The sequence below is a fragment of the Megascapheus bottae genome, chromosome 20, assembly GCF_031878675.1.
Source record: "Megascapheus bottae isolate mThoBot1 chromosome 20, mThoBot2.hap1, whole genome shotgun sequence".
Classification (NCBI taxonomy): domain Eukaryota; kingdom Metazoa; phylum Chordata; class Mammalia; order Rodentia; family Geomyidae; genus Megascapheus; species Megascapheus bottae.
Window position 1 is genome coordinate 39423907 of NC_143528.1, and position 17497 is coordinate 39441403.

Genomic DNA, 17497 nt, shown 5'->3' on the forward strand with positions numbered 1-17497 from the left:
TGGCTAGTTCTGGGGCTTGAACTCAGGGCCTGAGCACTGTCCTTGGGCTTTCTGAAGGCTAGAACTCTACCACTTGAGCCACAATACTACTTCTGGCCCTTTCTATGTATGTGGTACTGAGGAGTCAAACCTGGGTCTTCATGCGTGCTAGGCAAGCACTCTACCACTGTGCCAAACTCCTGGCCCCTTATTCTTTTTTTTTGGCTCTACCACTTTGAAACAGCACCACTCCTGGTTTTCTGGTGGTTAACTAGAGATGACAGTCTCACAGACTTTCCTGTCCCAGCTGGCTTTGAACCATGATGCTCAGATTTCAGCCACCTGAGTAGCTAAGATTACAGGTATGAGCCACGATTGCCTGGCTTGATGATGATTCTTTTTTTTTTTGCCAGTCCTAGTCTTGAGCTCAGGGCCTGAGCACTGTCCTTGAACTTTCTCAAGGCTAGAGATCTACCACTTGAGCCTCAGCACCACTTCTGGCTTTTTTCTATGTATGTGGTACGGAGGATTTGAACCCGGGTCTTCGTGCATGCAAGGCAAGCACTCTACCACTAGGCCAAACTCCTGGCCTTGATGATTATTCTTACAGTCATGATAGCCGTGGTGTGCACTACATCAGAGAAACAAACTCATAATAATTTGCCCAAGAAAACCTGAATATTAGATGATAGAGCCTAAATCATAACCCATGTCTTCATTATCAATGTGTTGCCAGTATTGGTTGCCACTGAAAACAAATTGTTCATGTTTATAGATCGAAGACTTCAGGAAATGTCAGTAGTTTAACTTAAGACACAGTATGAATCTCTGTTTGAGCTTGTCATCTTTCCTTCCCCCATACGATATTTGCCACTTTAATTCAACCAGTTGCTTATATGTTATTTTTAATTTGGAAGACTAAATTTTTTTGAGCAGTAACCTAGAAATTGACTGCCCTTGATGATCCTCACCCCTGTGATGCTATAATGAACTGGAGCTCATGATCTCTGGTTCAAGAACAAGGATCTCTGAATGCTCTGGCCTCCTCTGGTCTGCCAGCCTCCTCTGCTCTGTCAAGACTACCTCTTGCTTGGGCATATTTCTCAACTCCAGAACTCTCAACCATAAGATATATTTTGCATGTCTCACAATCTGCTGAATATATAGTTTATATAATTTTGAGGTACATGATGAGTTTTTTAAAATTTTTTTGTAGAACCTCATCAAGTTATAAATTAATCAATTTACTAAAAAATGAGAAGAGAGAAAATACTTGTCCATTTTTTAGTTAAATAAAAAATGAAAGGCAGACATGTATGTGAATTCTCAATGAATTGTTAAATATAAAATTTTAAGGACTAAATCTAAGAATGAACAGTCATTTCATGTAGTGTCTTTAAGTATCAGTTAAAATGAGCATGTATTAATAGGAGTATATGTATATGTAGATTTATTGATGTATAGCTGATCCATTATATATGATGGAATAACAATTTAAATGAGGTTCATTAAATAATAATAATACCATACAGAATGTTATTCTGTATTACCTATGAACTAAATTTTGTATGTAGTGTTTTATACAAAATTATAAGACTTTGTTTCAAGTTGGATAGCTGTAGGCCTAAAAATAGAAGACAGGTATTCATTTGTAATCTGAAATCTGTGATGCTTCGTATGCAAAACTTTCTGCACAATTGCATGATGCCTCAAGTGTAAAGTTCCAAAACTTGAAATATTGATCATGAACAAAATTATTTACAGTATTGTGTAAAAATAATTCAATATATTACAAAGTATATATGGAACATAGTAGTTTAATTTTATAGTTATACATGGCCCCTATCTCTAAGATATCATATTATATATGAAAATACCCAAATCTACAAAATCTGAAACACATTGCTCCCCCTCCCCACGCGTTTCAGATAAGGGATATTGACTGTGTATTTACTTGTCTGAATAGGATATTTTCATCCTGCAGATAATTAGATGAAATGGTCAAGATACACATTCTCCCCCCCCTCTCCAAATTGTGGGACTTGAACTTTGGACCTGGGCATTGTCCCTGAGCTCTTCAGCTCAAGGCTACTGCTGCCCTACCCTTTGAGCAACAGCTCCATTTCCAGTTTTCTGGTGATTAATTGGAAATAAGAATCTTGCAGACTCGTGCCTGGGCTGCCTTTGAACTGCAATCCTCAGATCTCAGCTTGAGGAGTTAGGATTACAGGTATGACCACCGTGCCAGTCAAGAAATACACTTTCTATGTCAGTTATTCATTTGGAATAGTTTTGCCTTTAGTGTTATCTTTAAAAAATATGCTTTATGTACATCCATGGGCAGAAATTATAGGAATAGATTTTAATTTATATCTGAAAGCAGTTTGCAGTCTGAAATAGATATTGCTTTATTCATATCTGGGTGTCTGTAAGATATGGAACTTATCAATTAAAGGAAGATGAAAGATCTTAAGGTGTATTGTTTAAAACCATGTGATCTATATAATATCTTTGATCCAGAAAATGAAGCAGTGTCATCTCCAATTTTCATAAGTAACTTTTCCATCCTGTTTTTGGACTTAGACATAAATTTGAGAATAAGAACTTAAAACTGCTTTATAAATTATCTAGTTTAGATTTTCCCTTTTGCCATTACCAGGGTTTGAACTTAGGGTCATGAGTTTGCTTGGTTTGTTTGCTTACTTGCTTGGCACTCTGTCACTTGTACCACATCTCCACCCTAGCTCTTTGCTGATTATTTTGAATATGGAATCTCAAGGACTTCTGCCTGTCTGGCTGTGAATCATGATTTCCATATCTCAACCATCTGTGTAGTTAGGAGCCACTAGCACAGGACCATTTTATAATGTTTTACCTCTTATCATAGATTCTCTCTCTCTCTCTCTTGCTCTCTCTCTCTTGTTCTCTCTCTCTCTTGTTCTCTCTCTCTCCCTTGTTCTCTCTCTCTCCCTTGTTCTCTCTCTCTCTCTCTTGTTCTCTCTCCCTTGTTCTCTCTCTCTCTCTCTTGTTCTCTCTCTTTCTTCCTCCCTCTTTCTTTCTTTCTTTCTTTCTTTCTTTCTTTCTTTCTTTCTTTCTTTCTTTCTCTACCCCCCCCCTCTTTCTTTCATCAGTCCTGGGGCGTGAACTCAGGGCCTCAGCACTATCTTTGAGCACTTTTTGCTCAAGGTTAACGCTCTGCTACTTGAGCCACAGTACCACTTGCAGCTTTTTCTGTGTATATGGTATTGAGGAATTGAACCAAGGGCTTAGTGCATGCTAGGCAATCACTCTATCACTTACACACTCCTGACAAGTTAAGTTTGATTATATGTTAACCTCAGGATGACTGTGTCAGTCTTTATGCTACAGGAATTTGCTGGCAACTGGGAGAGAGAAAAATAAATTTGGAGTAATTATAACACAGAATAGCATATATTATCATGTGAGTGATACATTGAAATGTTAAAGTTTTATTTAAAAAAGAGATCTTTTCTTTTACCTTGGGAGTAAGGAAGAATCTCAAATTAGATGACGGTTGAGTTTTATCTTACCAAAAAGGTGATTCAGTCGGGTGGTATACTATGGAAGCTGAGTCAGTATCATTGGTTTGAGGTCAGTTTGAGTTTCATTGGGAGACCCTGTCTAAAAAGTTGGAATTTGATAAAAGGCATAAATGAATTCCTTTAGCTAGTCAAAAAAAGTCTATGCCAGGTTCTAGTGGCTTATGATATAATCCTAGTTATTCAAGAGATGGAGATCTGAGGACCAGAGTTTAAAGCCAGATTAGTTAGAAAAGTCTGGGGAGATTTTGTCTCCAGTTAACCAGCAGAAAAGCTGAATAGGAATGTGGCTCAAGTGTTAAAGTACCACTGTGAGTGAAAAAGCTAAACAAAAGTGCAAGGCACTGAGTTATTTGAATCTCTGGTATTGGCACCCAAAGAAAGTCTAGATAAAGCAACACAAAGTTCAGCACATTATTGACCCTACAAGGTGGAAAGGAGAAAGACTTCCATACTGATGTGGAAATCATCCACATGAATCCAGTATCAGTGATTCCTGCTGTATAAAATACATTTAAAGTGGTTTGATGCAAATCAAGTGATATCTTAAAAGTTATGAAGTAAAAACACAATCAACCTCTTTGTTTGAATTTATTAAGACATGAGGAGTAGAAATCTTTAAGATTATTTCTAGAGAAAGGGGGAAGAAGGATGCATTTTCTTTAGGGATAATGTCAAATTTCAGATGAAGAGAAGAGTAGATGAGAGAATTAGATTTGGGGTGAATGAAGTTTTTACACTTATGACTTCATAGCTTACACAGATGATAGGAGAAGGTGGCTAAAGAATCCTCAAAGAGGAGAGTAAGAGGAATATGTAAAAGTTTACAGAATAGGGCCCGAGAGTTTGGCCTAGTGGTAGAGTGCTTGCCTAGCATGCACGAAGACCCGGGTTTGATTCTTCGGTACCTCATACGTAGAAAAAAGCCGGAAGTTGTGTTGAGGCTCAAGTGGTAGAGCTCTAGCCTTGAGAAAGTCTAAGAACAGTACTCAGGCCCTGAGCTCAAGCCTAGGAATGAGGGGGGAGAAATTACAGAAGAAAACAAGCCTGGTAGAATGGAGCTCTTTGTATTCTTAGGACACTTGGACACAATGAAAGGTGAATGCTGTTATTATTTTTAAAATGCCTGGTAAAACCAAGTAGTAGAAGACATCAGTGCTCACATATATATTGACCTTATAGAAATAACTGTTTTCAGGAGCCTTACAATACTTAGTGAAGCTTTTCACTTCACTCTTAAATTGTGATAGTGAGTGGACCTTCCTTTCTTGGGATCTTGGTGAGGTCTTATAAAATAATAACCAATATTATAGCGCTATTATTTCAATTTTTTACATATAGGACTTGATATTTTATATTATTAGCATATATATTCAATATTTAATTTTATTTCTTGAAAAAAATTTTAAGTTCTTTATTGGAAAGAGGTGCTAGGGATAGAACCTGGGACCTTACAAATGCTAGGCCTCTGCCGCTGAGCTAAATTCACAGCCCCTAAAAACTTCTATATATGAGGTTACTGTTGTATTTTTACCTGATAATGAAACTAGAGTGAAACTAGCCCACAAATCCCTATCTTTGGAGGGATATGAAGGCTGGAGATCAAACTTCTTGAATGCTGGTCTAGTATTTGATTACTGAGCTACACCTAGTCCCCCCTTTTAAGTCTCATATATTTCACTTAAAAAGACTTCTTTCTGGTAAAGCAGTAAAGGGTTTCTCTCTGTGTGTGTGTGTGTGTGTGTGTGTGTGTGTGTGTGTGTGTGTGTGTCTTTTTGGTGGTTAATTGGAGTCTCAAATTTTCCTGTTTGGGCTGGCTTTGAACTGTTATCTTCAAATCTTAGCCTCCTGAGTAGCTAGGATTACAGGTGTGAGCCACTGGTCCTGGGCTTATTGAACTCAGGGCCTAAGCACTGTCCTTAGACTTTTCTCAAGGCTAGAGCTCTACCACTTGAGCCACAGCACCACTTCCAGCTTTTTTCTATGTATGTGGTATTGAGGAATCGAACCCATGCTAGGCAAGCACTCTACCACTAGGCCAAATTCCTGGTCCATATTTTCTGATTTTTTAAAACACATTATAAGTATTTTAGAACTTAGGATACGTAGAAATAGTATATAAGTAGTAAATGAATTACTGGGTTTTTGTTGTTGTTGTTCTTTGGTGCCCTTTTGTGATTTCTTCTGTTTTGGTGTGGTCTTTATAATAGTATAATATAGGCTGGAAATAATCCACAAACTTTTTTCTCTATTGGAATAGTTGATGTTTTCTATATATTTCATATGTACTATGTAATTTAGTGTCTAGTCTAGGTGAATTAGGCTTGAAATAAATTAGTTTCAATTCTACTTTAATTCAGTAGTGAAGAAAAATACCATTTATTCACTTTTCTTCAAATCAGTATTTTTTCTTTAACCAGAATGATTAATTGTTCTCAAATAATTTCATTTTCCTAACTCATTCTATATGTACTATTCTATATTTAAAATGTTCAGAGCAATTGTATAGTCATGTCAGAAATGAAATAATTTGTGGTTTTATGTATCTAAGGTAGTTGAAATAGTTAATACTAAAGCTGTCTCTGTTCCCACCATCACTGATACATAGACAAGCATTTGAGGTGAATCTAGGCAATTTAAATCACTAGGGAAATTTTAAATACTGCATTTGGCCGTATCTTCGTTGTTTCTTCCTTTAGAAAACTGTCCCATAGTGCCTGTGGAACTTCAAACTGGAAAGCTCATCTCTGTCCCCTTCCCTCACTGCTCATTTCTAAAACTCCTCCGGGAGAGCATGAAAACCAATAGAGTGTTGCTCTTTCTCAATAGGTGCTAAAAGTTCTGATCTAAATTAAATCATAGATGAAAAAGAGGCTCTTTAATGAGTTGAAAGAGAAGATAATTGTGTTGAAATTGATTCCATCAGGAAAAGGATTTTCAGCTCCTAGGTTATATAAAAACAGATGGCAGGTTGGAGTTAGCCTGTGGGTCATAATTTGGAGATTCCTGGGTTAGGTAGGAAGTTTTTATGATTTTTTTTGTTAGTTTTGGGCTTGAACAAAAATCAGTACTCTGGTTTTGTAATATCTTTTTTTCTATGTGTAAAGATAAGACAGAGATATTGGTCATTTTTAAGCAACTAGGCATAATTTTTATTTAAGCCTTCTGTTCGGATGGATAAACAGAAGTCTTGTCATTCATTGTCATTCACAAATGTTTGGTCTTTGGAGAATTTTCTCAGTTTTTTTAAATAAGTAAAAAAATTGTAATAGGCATCTTAGTAGAGGAAAAATGAAGACTAGAGTATGTAATCCTAAGGACATAGAACATAGTTTTTAGTAGTAAATATTCAGTATGTCTTTTAAGTATTAAACTTTAGTATTCATATCTTTCTATATTAAATTCTTTTGTTGATACCTGAAACAACAACAAAAAGCAAACTAAAAGGGACTTTTCTTTTTTTCCCCCGTCAGGGGCTTCAACTCAGGGCCTGGACACAGTCTTTGAGCTTTCTCAAAACTAGTGCTCTACCACTTGATCCACAGCACCACTTCTGGCATTTTCTGTGTATGTTCTACAGAGGAATTGATCCCAGGGCTTCGTGCATGCTAGGCCATGTTCCTGGCCCCAAAGGACTTTTAAAAAATGACTCATGATTTCAGTTGTGAGAATGATGTTGGTTTTTGTTCTGTTAATTATGTTAGGTTTTTTTTTTTTTTTTTTTTTTTGGTTATGGGGCTTGAACTCTGGGCCTGGGCACTGTCCTTGAGCTCTTCAGGTCAAAGCTATCATCCCCCATCCCCTTGAGCCACAGCACCACTTCCGGTTTTCTAGTGGTTAATTGGGCATAAGAGTCTCATGGACTTTAGTTTCCAGGGTGGCTTTGAACCGTGTTCCTCAGATCTCAGCCTCCTGAGTAGCTAGGATTACAGGTGTGAGCCATTGCGCCTGGCTGTGTTAAAGTTTTTTTTTAAATAAAGATAATATAAACCTGCTCTGCTCACAACTGATTTTTATTGTTGACTTTTATTTTTCCAGGATTTCTGTCTGTGTAAGATATATCAATTTCCCAGTAATGAGACTTTGTGTGTTCTGTATGCCTGCCTTGTTCTTCATGTGAATTATACACACCCTGTGATTAACCATCCTGTATCTACAGTGACAATCACTAAAGTGTCTGTCTTGATGGTGTGATGTTTCAGAAGTTGAATATCTGGTGTTTCTCAATTATAATTTCCTATTTTTATACAGAGTCAGTCTGTTTGCTTTTTATTTTTGTGTCCCTTCTTTCTGTGTTCTCCCCACCTCCTCTTCACCTTTCTTTAGCAAAGATGAGGATTCTACCTTCAACATACATTGTTGGTCTTGTCTTCTGTTTTTGTTAGGAGGGACAGCAGTGTGATAAAAGAGGAAATCAAAGCCTTTCTTGCCAATCGGAGGATTTCCCAAGCAGTTGTTGCACAGGTAACAGGTAAGAGTTAAGAGCCCTTTATTCTAGAATCATGTCGAGTCTCTGCTTTCTGTGCAGATGTTGGAAACTGCTGGCCTTTCTGCATTGCAGTGCAGATCTGTTGACGTAGGCATAATAATGTCTGTCTGTGATTTAAAACCATTGTCTGTGATCACGGAACTTCTCCAGTGATTTTTTAAATTGTTCTGGTAAACTGTAGAGCATTTGTAAAACATTCCCTGTTTTATGACTAAAAGGGGATCTTTAGTTTGCTTTTAATTTTAACAGAGCTGATGACACATGCACATCCATCTGCTATCTGCATTTTATATTTTAAAAAATGTTTTAGTCCCCAAATCTAATCCCTGAGTTTACTAATTAAAGAGGGTAAAGAAAGTTGTGTTTTTAACAACACTTTATGTGACAGCTTTTGTCAGTCCATTCCTGAGAAGATGAGTTAACCATTGTCTTCTCTTTGTTTTTTATATCCCATCCCATTTTCCACCACACCCACGCTCCATCCCTGATATGTGGTGTATATGTGTCATTCTCTATTCAGATCTCATTTTTATGAAGTTCTTAATTTTCGATGTAAAATGTCTTTTCTTTGTTGGTATATAGTCTTCCTTTCTTGGATCTTAGTGATTTCTAATATATTAAAATATATCCTGTTCTTTTTAGTCATTGGAAGAATCAGAAACTTTATATCTTTTACTTCCTATATTGTTACACTTTCTGCATTGGTAGATATAAAAATTGATTTTCTACTTCTTAAAAAAAATGCTACTTGCAAGCAATTTGATTTTTGGGATTCTAGCCTTTGTGCCTCAGTTTTCATTCTTCCATAATGAAAATACTTGGAATTTATCTTCAATACTACCTTCAGTAATAAAATTTTCTTTCTGTTTCGAAAGCATCTAGGTGTATTGAATCAATTTCACCTAAAAGATTATTACTATCCATTAATTCAGTTAAAAATGAAACAAGATTGGAAGTGCTAAATTTCATTCCACATATCTAAGGCCAGTCAATCTTTTATGTATGTGCATGCATATGTATATGAGTAAAATATAGAAATAACACATTTTTAAAATGACACTTCTGTTGATGGTGAAAGACTTTTAAGACATGTCATTCATGTTCAAAAAAAGGTGTGCGAATTTAATTGTACTCTGTAGAATATATGTATAAAAACATTACTAGCTGGTCATAGTGGTTCACACCTGTAATCCTGGCTACTCAAGAGGCTAAGATCTGAGGATCTCGGTTCAAAACCAGCCTGGGCACTAAAGAATGTGAGACTCTTATTTCCAATTAACCACTAGAAAAGTGGTAGTGGTTATGGCTCCAGGGTAGGGCAAGGGCAGTAGCCTTGAACTGAAGAACTCAGGGACAGCGCTCACGCCCAGAGTTCAAGCCCCACAAATGAAAAAAAAAAAAAAAGATTATTTACTTTTATCTTAAAGGACCAAGATATGATGCTTAAGACAGTGAAGGAGCAAGTTATACAGATTTGTATTGAAACTCACTGATGGGTAGCCTAGGAAAGAGAGTGTTTTCTTTTTGTATTTTAGGACTAGAAGTGAGATTAACTTTTAGTTGGAAGCCTAAATAAAAGAAGACAAAATTTTAGTGTTAAGAGAACAGCATGAGGGCTGGGAGTTTGGCCTAGCAATAGAGTGATTGCCTAGCATGCACGAATACCTGGGTTAGATTCCTTGGTACCACAAACATAGAAAAGCCAGAAGTGGTACTGTGGCTCAAGTGGTAGAGCAGTAGCCTTGAGGAAAGCTCAAGGACAGTGCTCAGGCCCTGAGTTCAAGCTCCAGGACTGATTGGGGGATCGGGGGAAGGGGAGCAGCCTGAGAAAACTGATTTTCTTCAGGTGGGAAGATGTCTAAGTATGTTGAGTACAGTGAATCTAGAATCACTAGACTTTGAGAATAGTGGCTTTGAAAGCTAACCACAATTTTGTAAAGTGTTTAAGTTAAGCATGATGATGCACACTTGTAGTTCTACCTCTTAGGAGAATGAAACAGGAGGATCATGAGTTTGAGGCCTGTGTGGGCTGCACGACAAAACCTTGTCTGCAAAACCACCAGTGGTGTGATAAGTCTGCCCACCTGCCCACCCTCCATCCCTTTTCCCCCTTTCTTTTTTTTCAATTGTAGGGCTTGAACTCAGGGACTGAGCTCTTTCACTCACTTTGAGCCACAGCGCCACTTCCTGTTTTTGAAAGTTTGATTAGAGCCTCCTTTGAAACTTTTCTTCCTAAGCTGGCTTTAAACTGCTATCCTCGGATCTTAGCCTCCTGAGTACCTAGTTTACAGGCATGAGCCACTGGCACCTGGCTGGGGATAAGTATTTCTTAGACATACCTAAAAACACTAGATGTACCATAATGGGTTAAACATTATATACTATTAGTTGCCACTTTGCAAGTAGCTAATGCCTGTAATCCTAGCTACTCAGAAGGCTGAGATTAGAGGATCACTCAATTTGAAGCCAACCTAGGCTGAAAAGTCTACAAAACTCCATTGCCAGTTAATTTGCCAAAAAGCAAGGCTGAAGGCATAGCTCAAATGATAGAGCACCAGCTGTGAGCAAGCAAGATGAATGAGATTGCAAGGCCTTGAGTTTTAGCCATGGTACAGGCAAAACAGTTTTTTTAAACAAAGCACACATACACAAAGCAGTGTGGAATCATCTAGGCAATTGGTTGAAATAAAAAAACACAGAACATTCTTATAAACTTCTGAGACAGAATTTACCTTTGGACCAGATTCCCAAGTAACGTAGGTTAAAGAAGTGAATTTAGGAGACAGGCAAAGTTCCCTGACATTTATGTCAATAGATTGATGTTTAATACTGCCTTACTCAGTGGTAAATCTCTGTTTTTGAAAGCTAGAGTTGTAAATATATTAAGACACTATCAGCTGTATCACATGAATTGTCCTTTTGCTACCAAAATTCTAGGGTTTGGTAGTTTTTAAAACTAATTCTCTCGTTATTCCAGAAGATTGGGTTTGTCCTTCTTTGGGCACATATCTTTGGTGTTGTCTCAGAAATGAAATTCCTTATAATAAGATTCTCTTTTCTATTGTAAATGTATCCTTCCCCTCCCCCATTCACGTTTTTATAATGTCCAGAATTCTGCTCTCTTAGATGCTTTCAATCCTTGGTAGGATGCCTACCTAGAAAGCCTCTGGTCTCCTATCGTGGCCTTATCAAATACAAGTGTCATTTAGTGCTCATTTTTGCAATGTGTCTGAGAGTAATGTTCTTCAATATAATGACCTTTCCTTACACATGCCTAGGGACGTCTGGCATTGTACATATTTACCTGGCTGCTTTTGTGGTGTCAAACAAAGTATTGGTATAGTTACCACAGCTATATTTCGTGTGTGTGTGTGTGTGTGTATGTTTCTGTCTGTCTGTCTGTCTGTATCTGTGTCTTTGTCCTGAGGCCTGAACTCAGTTCCTGAGTGCGGTGAGCTTTTTTGCACAGGGCTAGTGCTCTACTTCTGGTTGTTTTTCTTGTTTTGTTTTGAGTAGTTAATTGGAAATAAGAATCTCATGGACTTTCTGCCTGGGCTGACTTCAAACCATGATCCTCAGATCTCAGCCTCCTGAAGTAGCTAGGATGACAGGTGTGAGCTCACTGGTACCCAGATGTATTTCTGAAAAATTGTCCATGTTATTTCTCCAGGAATAATTGTTTATTTCATGAAATTTTACTTATGAAACATTTTTTTTCCGTCAGTGGTGGTGATGGTATTCCAATGTTTTAGACTCAGAGCCTTGAGCTTGCTAGGCAGGTGCTTTATCATTTGAGCCATACTCCAGCCCTTTTTTGCATTTTTAAAATTATATTTCTGGGCCAGGAGCCTGGCCTAGTGGTAGAGTGGCTGCCTAGTATTCATGAAGCTTTGGATTGGATTTCTGGATGCCATATGCACAGAAAAAGTTTGAAGTGGTGCTGTGGGTCAAGGGTAGAGGGCTAGTCTTGAGAAAGCACAAGGACAGTGCCCAAGCTCTGTGTTCAAGCACCAGGACTTGCAAAAACAAACAAACAAACATATATATGTTTCTGGTAAAGTTAACCTCAAACCAGATTCTTGCTGGGGTCATGCTGCCATACCCAGCCAATTCACTGACGGGCTCTCTTAACTTTTGCTCAAACTGTAGTTCTCCCAGTCTCTACCTCCTGAGTAGCTAGCATTGCAGACATGAGTCACTCTGCCTGCCTTGCTTTTTTTTTTTTTTAATCTTTAAAGTAGGAGAATGAGATCATTGATAACTAGATTGATTTATTCTGTTAGTCAACTTTTTGAATCCACATTTCTCATACATTACTGTGGTACATTTTCCTTCTATCCTGTCCAGTTATCAAGAACACAGAACAGCTTATCATTGCCTAGAAAAGATCCCACTAGATTACAGTGAATTAATGAGAACCTAAGTAAAGGCTGGCTCTCATAATTGATCTAGCTAGGATAGAATAAGCCTTGTTTAGGAAGTCTTGTAGTCACCAAGAGCTTATTACTTAGTGTACTTGCTTTGTAATAGGCAATTTTGTGCCTTTTAACAATTAAGTACACTTAAAGAATATCTACCTGATGAAAACTCTGATAGTAAAGTTTAGGATATGAGGTTCCAAAATCTTGCCCAGAAAGTTTCTCTTAAAGTCATTTAAGTTCAACTTTGACATGTGAAACCAAGCTTGCAATAAAAATGAAAACGAATGGTGCATAATAGCAGAAAATGCTAAATAAAAAAAGTGTAGTGAGGTACAAAATTATAACACATGTTCTGTTCTAGATACAAATACCGAGATTTCTTTTTATAGATCTGGAGGATTTCTATAATAAGATAAACAAGAAGTTCATGGGTGAGGTCTATATAAATAATATCCTACTGATAGGAAAAATGACAGTATAAACAGGATATAATAACAGTGCCTGCAGATTTCCCAGCATGCTATTTGTAGCTCCTTCGCAGTCACAGCTGCTCCCACCAGGGGTGGGTTTTTACCTCTGTAAGAGGTTGGCCAGGATCTAAATTCTCACCAACAATGGGATGGTGAGCAGAGCTTTTACTTTAAAGTAAACACATACATCCTATTCTCACTTTTAGAGTAAGCCGCTTAAGAATTGTTAAAGCAAGCTGTATGCGTTGGTGTGTGTTGGGGGAGCAGGATGGGAAGGATGATTCAGGCCAAGAAACACTGTACACACAAATGGACGTGTTAAATAGAACCTCCCTTGTATGACCATTTGAAGATAAAAAAGAAAAGATAAAAAAGAAAGAAATAATTAGATAAACTATATTAAAATTTTCTTTAAGAACAAAAAGGAATCACTGACTTGTGGGAGAATCTAGGCATGAGGATTAAATGACTAAATGATGAGTGCTTATCAGCCAAAGAAATATACTAATTGGATTCATGTACTCTAAAAAGATAAGTACATGGAAGAGGAAAACACATTTAGCATCTCTGGATTTTAAGAAATGTATTGCAATTTTGCTTCCTTGAATTTTGGTGTAGGATATATTGGAAAAGCAGCAGAATTCCAAGGTTCTAATCTCAGTTGTATTAAATTGCCATGTGAGCCAGACCCTCATTTTTCTTAATTAACAAGATGAGGAGCTTTGACTAAATGGTTTCTGTATTAGTCTGTTCAGCCTGGCAGCGATAGCCAAATACTATCAACTGGGTAGCTTAGAAGCAGTAGACATATTTTTCACAGTTCTGGAAGTCTGAGATGAAGGCAGATCAGGAGTCAGGTGACAGCCTGCTTTCCGGCTCCTTCTGTAAGTCCTTTTTACTGTGTCTTCACATGGTAAAAGAGGCTTCGAGTCCATTTTGGGCCTCTTAGGGAACAAATTCCATTCATGAACATTCTGCCCACATGACTTAGTCTATTTCAAAAGGCTTCATCCCCCAATACCATCACCTTGAAGGTGAGAATTTAACAGATGCTTTTTAGGGGGACTTAAACATTGAGACCCTAGGAGTTTCTACAAGTATATTTTCTAGCTGTGGATTCCAGTCTGCTTTTAAACTGCAAGTACACTCAGCAGATATGTATATTACCTGTATCTAACAATTACCATTCCTAATGTAAAAACTTATATAAAAACAAGTTCTGAAATGGTTTCAAAAGTATTGTAACTGTATTCAAAGAGCTTCCCTTTTTGTCTTTAAAATGAAAGAAGAAAATATTAATATGCCATAAAATAACTTCTTTACAAAGAATTATTGTATTGATCTTTTTCCTAATCAGAAAACTGAACCAGATGTTAAAAATTAGTGTCAGTATGCTTTTATAAAAAATGAACTTCCAGAATTTAGCTTGCTGGAAGAACTTACCTAGCAAGTACAAAGCCACTGAGTTATGGCATCAGAAGAAAAAAAAAGCTAAAAAATGAATTTTATGGTCTAGAGCAAGCAGTTTTTGATTCCCAGCAAAATTGTAGAGAAAATGCAGAGATTTCCTATATACTCTGTACTTATCTCTTATTCACAGCCTCCTCAGCTATCAAAATCCCGAGTGGTATATTTGTTAAAATCAATGAGCCTTCATTTTTTCCAGATTTGGGCCAATTTGGTCATGGGGTCAGAATGTTCTTGGTTCCTTCAGGGAAATAATTCCCTGAGGATACAAGCAGGAACAAGTTAATTAATGCAAAGCAAACTTGAAGGAAAGCAAAAATGTACCCTCAGATAGGGTTGAAAGGCTGGAGAAAAACCACTGTGCAAGTGGTCCCAAGCCTTAAACTTGTGTTGAGATCTGCAGGCCTGAGGGCAGTTAATTTTGGAAATCCATGATAATGTGTCATTACCTTCATTATGACATTTCCATTCATGCATGCAATGTACCTCCATCTTTTTAATTTTTAAATTTATAGACATTTTTCATTTTAATTTAATTTAATTTTTGCCAGTCCTGGGCTTGAGCTCAGGGCCTGAGCACTGTCCTTGGGCTTTCTCAAGGCTAGAGCTCTACCACTTGAGCCACAGCAACACTTCCAGCCTTTTCTGTGTATGTGGTATTGAGGAATCGAATCCAGGTCTTCATATCTGCCAGGCAAGCACTCTACCACTAGGCCAAACTCCTGGCCTATAGAATTTATTTTTACAATAAAGAGGCAGTATAGGTGGAACACAAATCATAGACTGATTATCCTATTATATAGGATATAAAAATAATTTTGCTAATTCAATAAGATTTTTAAAAATCAGTTCTTACCTGATGAATTTTATGTAGCTCTCCAATTTGAAAGCAATGCACAAAATGGGCAAGTTTCTACATGTGAAATGCAGCTCTCATCAAATCCACAGGGTGTAGAGTTTTTTGTTTTGTTTTTGTCAGTCATGGGTCTTGAACTTGGGGCTTGGGTGTTGTCCTCTTTCCCTCAAGGCTTACACTCTACCACTTTGAGCCACAGCACCACTATCAGGTTTCTGGTTATTAACTGGAGATAAGAGTCTCACAGATGTTCCTGCCTGGGCTAGCTTCGAAACTTGATCTTCAGATCTCAGCCTCCTGAGTAGCATGTGCCACTGGCACTCAGCTAGAGGTATGTTTTTGTTAGGAGAAACTTTTTCACCATATTCTCTGAAGGAACTTTATTTATCAACATTAGAACTATTTTCTCAGAGTGCATTTGGGTTTTTCTGTAGTCTTAGCTTCTAAGGAATATAAACAGATGGTCTTCCTCTGGCTGTTCTATTCTTTTTATGTAATTTTCTTCTATCTTCTTCACCTTGTAGGCCAACTGTTTTCTTATAAACCTTACAACTTGATGTTACTTCCTCTCCCCACTTCCTTAGGGAAAAATACAGCCTTCACATCTGATGGCTCATATTTTCTCACTCTGGTGACAGCTAAGTGAGAAACTGGAGTGAATATAATTTTTGAGGATACTTGATGTTTGTAGAAAATCAGTTCTCTATGATGATTGAAATTCATGTTGTGAAGGGATGGGCCTTTTATCATCTAAAATATAATGTACAGAATTTTATGTCTTTAGTGTCAAAGTTAGATCGGTTGTCAAGTATAAAATGAGATCCAACTCTTCCACTGATATTTAAAGTAGTAACTACATTTAAACTAATTTTACTCTGCCATAAGGTTTTTCAATGACTTATAAAGGTTAAATATGGATATGCTTTTCCCCCAGCCAGTAATTTTCTATTTTTATTTCTCGACTCTTTTTCCCCCCAGGTCTGGGCATTAAACTCGGGGGTTTGTGCTTGTTAGACAAGTGCTCAACCATTTGAGCCTCGTGAGTTCTGTTCTTCAGTTCTTTTTTTTTTTTTTTTGGCCAGTCCTGGGCTTGAGCTCAGGGCCTGAGCCCTGTCCTTGGACTTTCTCAAGGCTAACACTCTACCACTTGAGCCTCAGCACCATTTCTGGCTTTTTGTCTATGTATGTGGTACCAAGGAATCGAACCCGGGTCTTCGTGCATGCTAGGCAAGCACTTTAACCACTAGGCCAAACTCCCGGCCCTTGTTCTTCAGTTCTTATTTCCTAAGCTCTACCTACCTTGTAATACTCTTCTGCTTGTTTAGTAAATTATTTCTGATGCAATATAATTCAAGTTTTGTTTTTCTTTTTTTTTAATTTTCTTTATTATTTTATTTTGTTCTTTTTGCCAGTCCTAGGGCCTGAATTCAGGGCCTGGGCCCTGTCCTTGAGCTTTCTCAAGGCTAGCTACAGAACTTCTGGCTTTTTCTGTTTATATCCAAGGAATTGAACCCAGGGCTAGGCATGCACTCTACCACTGGGCCACACTCAAGTTTTTTACATTAAAAAGCCAGTGGTAATTTGGTAGTTCATGTTTATAATCCTAGCTATTTGAGAGATAGTGATCTAAAGATCTCAGTTCAAGGCCAGCCTGGTCAGAAAAGTTCACTTGACTCCATATCAGAAATAACCAGTTAGTTGTTGTTGTTTTTTTTTTTTTTTTTGCCAGTCCTGGGGCTTGAACTGAGGGTCTGGGCACTGTTCTTGGCTTCTCATGGCTAGCACTCTACCCTTGAGCTTCCACAGCACCACTTCCAACTTTTTCTGTTTATGTGATTCCAAGGAATCGATCCTAGGGCTTTGTGAATGCTAGGCAAGCACTCTACCACTAGGCCACACTCCCGGCCCTTGAAATAACTAGTTAAAAGCAGGGCTACAGACATAGCTGAAGTCATGAAGCACCAGTTTAGCAAGTTCAGTGCTCTGAGATAAAACTATTATTGCTAGGGAGGGAGGGAAACTAACAGGAGTAAATTTCCAAAAGGATAACATAATCTAGGAAGAAAGTGCAAAGGAGGGAGGGTCTGTCTGATTAAATAGCAAAATTGAAGTTGAACAGTATCCCATGTACGTCTAATATAGCTTTCTACATAGAGTAAATGCCTTTAAAAAATAAACTTACAGATATTATTACACTTTATACTTCAAAATAATTGTATTTATTTTTCATGTTTTACTTAGGGATAGCCTTTAAA

At 37.5% G+C, this 17497-nt stretch overlaps 1 protein-coding gene across 6 annotated transcripts in view; it reads left to right on the top strand.

The window, feature by feature from the left end:
* Nucleotides 1-17497, top strand: part of Hmbox1 (homeobox containing 1) — a 97585-nt gene that overhangs the window by 36040 nt on the left and 44048 nt on the right. For all 6 annotated transcript variants that reach the window (XM_090353677.1, XM_090353681.1, XM_090353679.1 and 3 more), the window contains exon 4: nucleotides 7925-8010. In XM_090353677.1, the coding sequence (XP_090209803.1) occupies nucleotides 7925-8010 (86 nt within the window). The remainder of the gene's footprint in view (nucleotides 1-7924; nucleotides 8011-17497) is intronic.